The 12,152-nt window shown below is 35.5% G+C and overlaps 1 protein-coding gene across 1 annotated transcript in view; it reads left to right on the plus strand.

The window, feature by feature from the left end:
• Positions 1–12,152, plus strand: part of LOC121866227 (1-phosphatidylinositol 4,5-bisphosphate phosphodiesterase classes I and II-like) — a 111,868-nt gene that overhangs the window by 83,418 nt on the left and 16,298 nt on the right. Inside the window, 7 exon segments of the mRNA XM_042365840.1 lie at positions 2,065–2,274; positions 4,011–4,165; positions 5,167–5,331; positions 5,871–6,047; positions 6,663–6,791; positions 7,407–7,599; positions 9,519–9,671. Of these exon segments, the coding sequence (XP_042221774.1) occupies positions 2,065–2,274; positions 4,011–4,165; positions 5,167–5,331; positions 5,871–6,047; positions 6,663–6,791; positions 7,407–7,599; positions 9,519–9,671 (1,182 nt within the window).

The raw sequence follows: 12,152 nt of genomic DNA on the forward strand, positions 1-12,152 counted from the left end.
TTTATGAATGAATATGTTTTGCTTATGATTCTAACATCATTCAAATAAAGTGCAACTTAACTCAATTGGAATTTTAGCCTCTCTGAAGAATTCTTTGTAATGAAAGAATATTTTTTGATTTTGTGGAAAATGGTATTCCTCTCTTCTTACCTCTGATTATTTTTTTACAGTCATACAGTAATAATTCTTCAAGAAGTGGGTAATATTCACACATAGCTTTGCTAAAGAGACCTTTGGCATCAACTAAAGTCTTATGACTGATATCTTTTAAACGATGTGAGGTGAATTAAATGGTCTTTACCGTACTTATATTATTATAACTTTTATAAATGTTGAGTAATTCATGTTTAACATTGTATAATCATACACACACACACAGGCACACACACATGCACACACACACACACACACACACACACACACACGACTTCCATTGGATGATTTTTTTTCTGTTTCTGTCCATACCTTTTATGACAAACAAGTGATATGGTATATTTACATACCGTATATATACAGTATACAGTAAACTGTATACTGTATACTGGTATATACTATAATCAAATTAACTCAGCAACTATGCCCCCCACAGTGCCTGATTGGTTAGGTTAAAGTGATTTCTGTCTTTTGGCCAGGCAACAGCTCTTCATTATTTAATAATTTTGTTCTTTTCATTCTACATATTCTCACACACCAATACTGTGTGAAAGTGAGGAGGAGAAAATTACCACATTGAATATATTAATAAGTGATGAGCAACGTTTTGCTTCATCAGGGAGTCAGACTAGTGACCAATAGTTGTGATCGTTTCCAGCAGCCAATCACGTTAATTCTCAGTCACCCTCGGGGCGGGGCATAGCTCCAAAGTTAATTTGATTTTAGTTTGGTCCCTGATTTACAGTTTCAACTTACAAAATCTTTAAGTTACGTATATAAAAAAATCTCCTGTACTTTGATTTATGAATGAAAACTCTGGTTACCAAAAAATTATCTCTTTTTTTTTTGTAATAATGAAAATATGCTAAAATAATGCTCTCTCTCTCTCTCTCTCCTTTTTATTATTATTATTATCGATATGCTTACTTAATTCACTAACTTCTTTCTCCAACACTCGTAATGTTATTAAGTCTTCAGTGCGTTGTCATTCTCATACACTCACCATATAACTTACTCCTCAAACTCACTGAAAACAAGTACCCTGTAGACTCTTCTCCACCATGTACTGTACACAGTCACTCGGCCAGCATCCTCTTTGTCTAGCTTCTCCTTATTTACTCTCATGCAATAATGTATGTGGAAAATTATAGAAAATAAAAGTATATACAGTATATATATATACTGTATATATATATATATATATATATATATATATATATATATATATATATATATATATATATATATATATATATATATATATATATATATATATATATATATATATATATATATATATATACATACAGTATATATATTTAACCTGTGCATTTACACCACCAAACAATAAGTTCTCTAACTTATGTGTGATTTAATGGCTACAGTCACAATAGTTCACCTCACAGATATAAGATAAATATTCTCTTTATGAATGTAGTGAACCAGGAACTCCTTTTATTTATTCTTAAAGCCTTTTGTTTTAAGTAGATAGTGAGTGCTCATTCTCCTGACTTAGTTTCATCCAGTACATATAGGGTCAACAATATCACATAATTATGGTGCCTAAATGTTTAAGTCTTTGCGATAATTACTTCAGATTGACTTATCTATATCTGGGGCAAACCAGGTCAGATAAATGATAATAAGTTGTATATATAAATTACAGTATATGTGTTTCCCAAATAATTAAATCATTACTAAACTCCTTTGTGACCCTGCTGCCAGTTTATACTTCTAGATTGATGTCTCTAGTGCTTATATTTCTCACTTAAAAATATAAATTCTACAGTTTACTCAATAATTTTATAAGGAAAACAATGAAATATATGCAAAAGAAACCGTATAATTTTATCTTGAACAGTATATGCTCCTCACTTTGTTATGAATAATGGCGTGGATATTCTTCCTCAGAACGAAACAGGAGTTATGAGATGTCATCATTTGTGGAAACACAGTCTAGTAACTTGTTGAAGGAGACTCCCATGGAATTTGTCAACTACAACAAGCGTCAGTTATCACGTGTCTATCCACGTGGTACTCGGGTCGACTCTTCCAACTTCCTTCCTCATCAATTCTGGAATGCAGGTTGTCAGTTAGTGGCTCTCAACTACCAGACACTAGGTAAGAAAGATGTTCTGTATTTATGAGTATTTTAATCTTTCATAATGTCATTACTGTATCTCCTTTACATTTATTGCAGCTTTATTATATATCGGGGCCACTCAATTAGTGGACCGTGGGGAGCTTTGGTGCAGACCCCAGCATCCATTGCTGTTGTGAAAAGTGACAATATGAAATGCCACCATGAAACTAAACAAAGTTATTTTAAAAAGATGTATCCTCAGAACACTAAGGCGAGAACAACCAAAATAAATTTGCTCAAATCACAATATGAGAGATCTACCAGAGTTGTTGTCAAATCCATTTTTTTATGCAGAGACGGTCAAAGAATGAATGTTAAAGGGTATTAAAACATTGTTGAGGGTAAACAAAAAGATGAGCTCAAAGAGAAGATTAAACAGATCCCATTGTCGTATTCTACAACAATGAGAAGGACTGCAATATTAGCTGAAGATCTGGTCTTACAACATGATGATGGCATAACAAAATACACCATGCATTTCTCTGGCTGTAGAAGAGTCAACAGATACTACTGACAATGCCCATCTTCTGATATTTGTTAGGTTTTATGATGAAGCAAAGATGGTATTTTGTAAAGACCTGTTGGCTGTGACAAACCTGGAAGCATGAACACGGGAGAGGATATCTATGAGGCCATTAAAGGGATGCTAACAAAAAGGAAGATAGGTCTGAGGTCAGTGGTATCACTCACTATAGATGAAACTCCATCCATGTTAGAGAAATGGAAGGAGACTGGTTGGACATTTGAAAGAAGACCAACCTGACATGTTATCATACCACTGCATAATCCAACACTCCATCTTGTATGCCAGTCTGGGAGATGAGTTTTCAGATGAAGCAAAATAGACATTCAGGTGGGTATGGATATGTGCTTCATCAATCCAAATGGAATTACAGTGCTTGAACTCCCAAGAATGTGTGACCTTGAAAGAAGAGGTGATGATTTTGATCCTGTCACTTTGAGGACATAGGTGTCTCCAGCTAGTTCCCCTCATGTGCAGAAAGTCACATTATACAGTACAGTATAACCTAACAATTCTTGACTCCACCTACTGCTGTGAGTTTGCTTTCACCTCCATGAATTTAGTGAAGAATAAATACTACTTTATAGCCATTTGGACAGTTGGTCTTTGTTAGTACAGGGGGAAAAACCAGAGTACAGTACCCAGAGAAAACCTGCAATGTTTGTTAGTATCATGCTGGATAAGACCCTTCTCACCTGTGTCCTGAGCCAGGGATTGATCCCAGGACAAGGTTGTGAGAGACACCCGCTTTACTACTGTACTGTACCACCAACTGTAGGTCAAATACATGTTTAAGGTTTTATACACCTGGACATTTTTTGTGAGGTGAGTTTCACTTAATAGCCCCTCTAGGTGAACAGTGTCAGTTCATACCCACAATTGCCTGTCAATCATTACCCACAACTACCTATCACAACCCTTAACTACAACTATAACTGCTGTATGTGTTTACCCTTATTCACAACTGCCTGTCAACCCTTACCCGTACCCACAACTGATTGTTTTTGTGGGTGACCTACAAAGGTTGGTCCACTGCTGCTCTTTTATAACAATTACTGTACTGTTTACTATCACTGGAAACACTTTTGAGTACAGTACTATTAAAGTTTTTTCTTTACAACACTACATAACACAGGTCTTCAAATGAATAAGAATTTTTCCTTTTTTTTATTGTGTACATCTTGTTTTCAGATCTTGCAATGCAGTTGAATCTAGGAATCTTCGAGTTCAATAACAGATCGGGGTATCTTCTGAAGCCTGACTTTATGAGAAGACCAGACAGGCGGTTTGATCCATTTGCTGAGTCAACAGTAGATGGTATTATTGCTGGTACAGTTTCTGTTAAGGTATGTGTAGAAAGATGATATGCATATCTTTAAAGTCCTCTATGCTGTATAAACAATGTTTAAATTGGTTATGATATCTAGCTGAAATAATTTTACTGTAATACTGTACAGTGAATTACTTATAATCCATAAAATTTAACAGGAAAGGTCTTGTACCTAATAATAATAATAATAATAATAATAATAATAATAATAATAATAATAATAATAATAATACAAAAACTTAGCACATATCTTGTTGCTGCTAACATTTGGTTTGTTCTTGTGAGACTGGAGAGACTCCAGCACTAGTATATCCTTAGTGGAGGAGTTACTACTTGTGGTTGTGAAGGAAAACTTTGACATAGATAATGTTTGTTATGGTAATGATTAAGAATAAACAAGATGAGCAATTGGGCAAGCTATACAGACTACTTTTCCTAGATAATCAAATTGTGTTATTAAAGTGACATTTATTTAGCCTATAAGTAAATAATTACAGCTGTTGCAGCTATATTTGTTGACCTTAGATGACTGCAACTCTCTAGTCTTAATGATATGCTTGAACTTTAAAAAAATAATGCATTGGTTTCTTTCCTTAATATAAAATTGTTCTAACAGATATTTGTGGGTAGAGTTCATGGATCCGTTTACTTACACAGTATTTCATAACGTTGTTTAGTGTCATTTAGAAATTATGTATAATCAGATGCATTTATATCATAATGGTCATTTTGGATGTCATGGTGTAAGTGCATAAAATGCCAGGCAGAATTTAAAGACAAAGAACTTATATAGACTCCCCACACCACCCAGGTGTAAGTGGGTACTGAACTAGTTTGTCTTTTAAAGGCAAACTATAATACTGTATCTCAGTTTCATTGACTTTGTGTACAGTATGGAGTTCAGTCTACTTCAGGTGGATGAGACACCAGAGGCCAGTACAGTGTTGCTCATAATGTTATATATTAGATGATATAATTATGTTCACGACCCAATTGTTTATCTTTGTATCGTTACAGGTTATATCTGGACAGTTTTTGTCAGACAAGCGTGCTGGTTGTTATGTTGAGGTGGAGATGTACGGTTTACCGGCAGACACAGTTCGTAAGCGATTTAGAACTAAAACTGTTCCTAACAATTGCATAAATCCTGTTTGGGATGAAGAACCATTTGTTTTCAAAAAGGTAAATTTAATTGCATTTTCAAAATTCATATATACAGGTATATATTTTCTTTTTATCTGAAATAATAGGAATGGCTAGGTAGAGGTATATGTATTTCTTTTTTATTTGTCTACTAACATGGAGGATAATCTCATGTAATATGTGACTAAATTGGCCTTTCAGTAGATGAGAAAGATTGAGCTATCTAAGGTTTTTTATTAACTCATAAATTTATTTTTGATAATGATGATAATTGATGAAAACCCATAGACTTCAGGGCTGAATGTAGGCAGTGGACTTAACAGTATGTGTAATAAGAACTTTTACTGATGTTCATCTAAGGGAAAAACAGATGGTAATAACAATGACCATGTAATGTACAATGTTATTTGAACCAGTAGACAGAATATTTTTAATACTCTACTACATTATAACTGAATTATCCAAAATAGGATTTATATATTCTGACATACATATATAATGTAATATATTTGTTCACCATAGCAACCAACTCTGTACTAGGAGAGGGAGAGAAATGTTAATGACGTGTTAATTTCCAGGTTGTATTGCCAGAACTAGCCACCATAAGAATAGTAGCGTATGAGGAAGGTGGCAGAGGTAGTTTGGGTAACCGCGTTCTTCCCATAGTTGGCCTTAGACCTGGATATAAACACATAACACTGCGAAACGAGGCTGGGCAACCACTGGGCATTGCGACACTCTTTGTACATGTAAAAGTAAGTATACTGTACTGTATAGATTATTAATGTGATCAAATTTTGAATACATTGTATTGCTTTTGAGTGACAGGTTCAGCAAGTTAATGACCACTACCGGACATTATAGCGGTGTTGCTCCTGATTTTGTAGTCATTATGGTTTATTAATAAGAATGTGGTATAGACTCATTTGTTAGTTATCTTTACATTTCTCTGAACATGATGACAAACCTCTATATAACTTTAAAAGGAAGGAAATAATCTGAATATGTCAAACTACATCTAATTAGTACAGGTATGAGTTGTTATAACACCACACCAGTAAAATTAACATCACACCAAATGTACCATACTTGTTGCTCCATAGACTTTAGGTTATGTGAGAAAACTGAAAATTTAATGCAAGACACATGGGTGGCAGGGGATGCAGTTAGGTTAGGTTAGTGTTAGGATAGTTAACCTTTAGATATAATAACCTGAGAAGGAAATTCTTCAAGTGATCCTTAATTTTTCTTTACGATTAAATAGTTTAGTTAAATACCTCTTAGTTTGTTATAGTCATGAATAGTATTGTCCTTCAAGTAGTTAGTAGCAAACATTGGTTGCAACAGTGCCCGAACTTATGGTTTTTCAGGTTGGTGATTATGTACCACACGGCTTAAGTGATTTTGCTGAAGCCTTAGCAAACCCTATCAAGTATCAGAGTGAACTGGAGAAGAGAACACAACAGCTATCGGTGTTCCAGGACGATGAAGAGATAGAGGTAAGGAGTTGGGTGCAAATGTTTGAATGGAAGTGTTAATTCTTGTGTACGGGGGACTCTTTCTGCCGAATAAAATCATCTGTCATTAGCTAAGTAAAATATTAAAAGTGACATCCCCATAGTGAAGGGGTTATGGAACACATTTATTTATGGCTTAATCAGATGTATACAACTACAATACTGTACATCTTCTTTTTTCATATTTCTTTCGCTCTTTTAATGATTATTTTCTCCGTCTCACTATTCCCAGCCCAGTGAGTAACACAAGTAGTCTCCTTCCATGCATACACACCTATAAAAAGATTCCTGACCTTACATTGTCCTGTTTGTATATATTTTTTTACTTTCTTTTCTATTATAGTTCAAAGTTAATACAATATGGCTAATTCTTGTAGACCATGAACTGTTTGTATTGTAATTCTATTGCTCATGGTTTCTGTGTCCATTTTGTTGCAGTATTATCAATTTTTTTGGTGTGTGTGTTATATTTACCTCACCTAAGTCATACATATATTATTATTTTGCATTATTGTTTACCTCATTGCTATAGGGAGTTATCCGTTGCCTTATTAAACACTGCGTTGATGACCATTTATTGTATCTGTACCCAAACAGCAAGAAGGTGGGGTTGGTGAACCTCCTCACACGCCTGTTAAAAAAAATGATTCAAAAGCAAGTCAGGGAGTTGGTGGCGAAGGCTCTCTAACTGTCGGGGACGATGGACAGAATAAGGCCTCAAGAACTAAAAGTAACGGGGAAGTTCCTGACACTACATCGGCTGCACACGAGAGCACGCCCATTGGAGCCCGTAAGTATAAAGTAAAAGTTTGAATATTTATTTTATAAGGATAAAGATTATTGCACTGTATCTGCCGGTACTTATGATATTTTATCTTAACATTACTGTATTTTCTCAGTAGAAAGTCTAACTCTCTCTCTGTACTTTATTTTGTTTTAACCCATTACCATTGGAAGATGATTACCTTCATTCACCACTATACATTATGTTGAAGAAATGGAAATGTGTTTTGATCTAAAATTCCAGGAAACTTATGGAAAGGCAAAAATGGTGATATTTTGATGTGCTGATGCATTTAGTATCTCACACATCCTTTAGTGTGTGTCTTTATGTTTAGCCTGATATGTGTTTCCTTACACAGCTGGGTGGTGATGCAGTTCCCTTGTACACTGAATAGTTTTCTTATTGATGCATAATTTTTCTTTTTGCATCTTTTTTCACTAATTTTGATATCCAAACTTACCAATAATAGTGTATGCATGTGATTCTGGTGTCCAAAAAGTCCTGTTCCAGTTTTAATGTTTTATTACCAGGTACAATAAAACCCAAAGAGATAGAAAAATGCAGTTTTTGCATTTTGTTGCTTAACAAGTCGAGTTTTATATGTTATTTAGTGCACCTCAGGATGTGCATCACTAGTGGACCATAGCACATCTACCCAATACTCTACTTTGGGTTCATGTAGATGAAAACATGGAACATTCTCTTGTGTAGTTACCATCCTCATTGAAGCTTTTATCAATAGCAACTGGAGGCACTGATTACAAACTGTAAAACAAGAAAGAAAAATTGTTAGATAAGCATTTGCAAAATTCTTTCTGTTTTTGTTTCCTGCAATAAAATTTTAAAACTGGAAGACGTCTTTGTAGACACCCTGTATTTACTGAAAATAATTAAAAAAAATTAGATTTAGTGAGGATGAGGGAGAGGTGACATGTATAGAGAACATGATCTGATATTTGACCGGAGCATCTCGTCGTTGAACACCCTGACTTAAAGTACAGTACCATACCCCCCTGATTACTTTCAGAAGAAACTTTGGTGTCACCTCATTGTTGATCATGATAGGAATCAGTTTTCCATTGCAAAATCTACCATCCTCATTTGCAAGGCTGTAAGTCATGCTCTCTCCATGCTTAGACTTGATGGTACACTTGAAAACTATGGTAATGTGTTTCCGCTAATATCAGCGGCAGGGCTTGAGGCTGTACATACCATGTACTTAATCCAACTTTCTGATAAGACTGTTGGAGCCGAAACTGATCTAATTTTAGCCCCATTTGTCTTTCACCATATGCAGCCATTATTTTGCAGTTAGATTATCCTCTCAGGGATTCATTTTTGTTAAATCCCTCTGCCTGAAGAGTTTGATATGATAAGAAGATTAAAAGGCAAGTGTTTCAGAGCCTTTCTTTTGCCTTTTTCAAATGCTCTAGATGATGTATCACACCTCTAGAGTGTATGGAAAAATAGAAGATTTTTACAGACTTCACATAGCACCTGTCTGGTCACTTTGATGTTCCAGCATTTTGGTGGTTTTCTTGCTTTAGACGTGCATATCATGAGTGCATGGTAACAGAGGAGGATCAGAAATGCTGTCAGTAGCAGTCTGGATGATGAGTAAATCTGCATCATACTTGGCACGTTTTGTTTCACTTTGGGCCAGTCTGTCTAGTAGCATACTATTGAAATTTTGTGAGTGTTTGTTGTATTGGCAGGAAGTCTTCTATCTTTATATTCACAGTCATGGGAATTGTGAAGACAACAGAGATATTGATGTGCTCTCCAATCGTCCATTGGTGTGTAGCATCTTTGTGGTTGGTCCATCATCATAACCATCGAACACAATGACTGCTGATCCATAGTGCCTTGTCATATAGTCAACATACCTTTTGCAGATGCATTCATATATGGTTCTTTCATCCCAGGGCTGCAGTGTAACAAAGACCCACCATCTAATACAAACAGTATGTCATCACCATTTGGGCCAGAAACATCACAGGGTAGAAGTGCCCCTAAAGTTTCTGCTAGTGCTGGCTTGCTAGCAGCACTCATGACATGTTTTGTCTCAAATAGGGCAGGTGGGTAACTGTATAGCTCATCAAAGATTGCCTGGAGTTGATCATCTCTTGTGCCTGCTGTTATCAGCCTCAGGAAGAGTAACTGTGGATCAACATAGACAAATTCATAACTTATAGTAACGACACTATTTGTGTCCATCATTACATTATAATCTTTCTTCTTGAAGGAATGATTTGGCACATTTTTACCTACCCATGAAGCCACATTTGCACTCCCAACTGCCTTTGCACTTATTAGCATTTACTCTGCCATCAGCATTTCTCTTGTTGTGTTGTGTAAGCTAGTGTGGCTACTGAGAGGACTTCTGTTTGTAAGATAATTAAAAAAGTGTGTGTGTGTGTGTGTGTGTCCGTCCTTTAAGTCTCTTTACTGCCCGCTTTGTGTTGCCTCTTTGTGCTATTCGCTGGTACAGTAAGACCCTCCTGTGTGTTCTTGTGTGGCATTGTTGATCTCCATACGTATGGGCTGTGTCATCAGCCATACAAGTCACTGCACCTCAATCATGTCTCTGCTTCTAGTGTTTGTCCTCCAGTTAGACTTTCATTATTTATATAATTTTCAAGTACAAACCTTCTCCACTGTTCATGATGCAGTACAGATAAGGCTGGAGCAACCAAATTCCTCCATTATACACCTCTGGCTCACCCTGTTAGTGATCTTGGCTGACACACTAACTAGTGACACATCTGGCACCTATGTGTTTTGGCCTCTTTTATTCAGATTCACCCAGTCCTTGAGGAGTAGATATAGAGACATTGAGGTTCCACTATTTTTACCCAGTCTTCACTCTTACTTGTTAGAAATTTTGGAAGTGTCCATCTGCTGTTCTTTACATGTTTCTGCACTCAGAATATTTGGTGGAGTTGGCCAGGTCACACCTTGGTTGAGAATTTTGGCCAAGGAATATGATGGAGTGGGAGAATGATAGATATCCTTCTTTTTCTTCTTGTAGAGAATATTTGGTAATTCTTATCCTCCATTATTTTGGGGGGAAATCTCTTGATAGGCTGATACCTGTGGAGTGGAGAAATCTTCTGGGTTTGAGATTCTTGGAAATAGGTGTTCCTATCGTCTTTCTCCTGTTTACTGCTGGTCATAGAGTCATAGAGTAGCTTTCATTGTTTTTGCTATTTCAGTTCTCGTCAGCCTTTGTTGGCCTAACAGCTTTTGCTTCTCCTTCTGCTTCAGTTTTGTGTGAAGCCTTGCCTGATTATTTTTCTCTCTTTTATCTCCTATTCAGTGACCCATGGTGGAGGAAGATTCACATGTACAGTATTACTTCCTTATATGCTTCAGATTATCTCCTCTTCTGACCCTTTTGATATTGGTTCATGGGATCTTGGAGATGTATCTACCAGATTTATACCTAAGCAGATGCATGACATTTATTATTATACAGTACTGAGGCTCTGGGTGCTGATGACTTCTTCAGGTTATCCTCAGTGCACTGCATGACAAGGAAGAGTTTTTGTAATACAATTGGAGTCACTCTTGGGTGGGTGGGGGGAAGTCATGGTGAAGTAAACCCCCATTATAGCATGTGTGGTAATATATCCCACTTGCCTATCTACTTTGGTAAAAAAAGGGATATGAGGATCAAACCCAACATACTTACCAACTTCATATTGTAAAGCACAAGTACTGTACAGTCTTCACTTCACCTTCACTCTTACCTGTTTTTGTCTCCATTCTGGGAATGTCTCTTGATTCTTCCATTGCTTTTATTGATCATAAAACTTTTTGCAACATCTTTCAGTAGTTTTAAAGACTAATACAGTACAGTGTATTACATAACTTTGATGTCATGTATACAGAGAATGATCGACTACAATAAAAACTCTGATAAACAGGATATCAAGATTATATCAAACTGGGATAAGGTATTAATGCTTATGCACAATTGGGGTAAACTTCTTTTTTTTTGCAGATAATAATTAGCAGCTTGGATCTGGTAGTAGTTCTGGATATTGTGTCACTTTTCACACCTAAGGATAATCATAGTGATACTTTAAATGCTTTAGAGTAAAATTTCAAACTAAATAGTGTTCTGACTGTATAGAATATACTTAATGTTGCTTATTTGTTGATAATATTCTGTACGTTTGGTGACTGAGAATGTTTTAGTGTGTTGCAGCGAGGTAGCAGTCATAATGTATAAAACAATAATATAAAATACATGTCTTAATTTATGATCTACGGTATTTAAAAATTTTTTTTTTGTGTGTTTAAGGGAATTGTTTGGTCTGCAGTTCTCGTTTAGTAAAATTTTACTGGATATTTTAGAAAACTTTGCAGATCTACATTTGAATGGAAAGGGAATACAGTAGTAATAATCAGAATAGTAGTGAATAATTTGTTTGTATAATATGACTTAAAAATACATGAAAGATCGATCTAATCTAATGTTTGTCAACAGTTGACTAAAGTGATTGTATACAGAGTTGCTCGTACCCTGACTAAATTAGAAAATATGGTTTGTG

Source organism: Homarus americanus, unplaced genomic scaffold (assembly GCF_018991925.1).
Source record: "Homarus americanus isolate GMGI-L3 unplaced genomic scaffold, GMGI_Hamer_2.0 scaffold46974, whole genome shotgun sequence".
NCBI lineage: Eukaryota > Metazoa > Arthropoda > Malacostraca > Decapoda > Nephropidae > Homarus > Homarus americanus.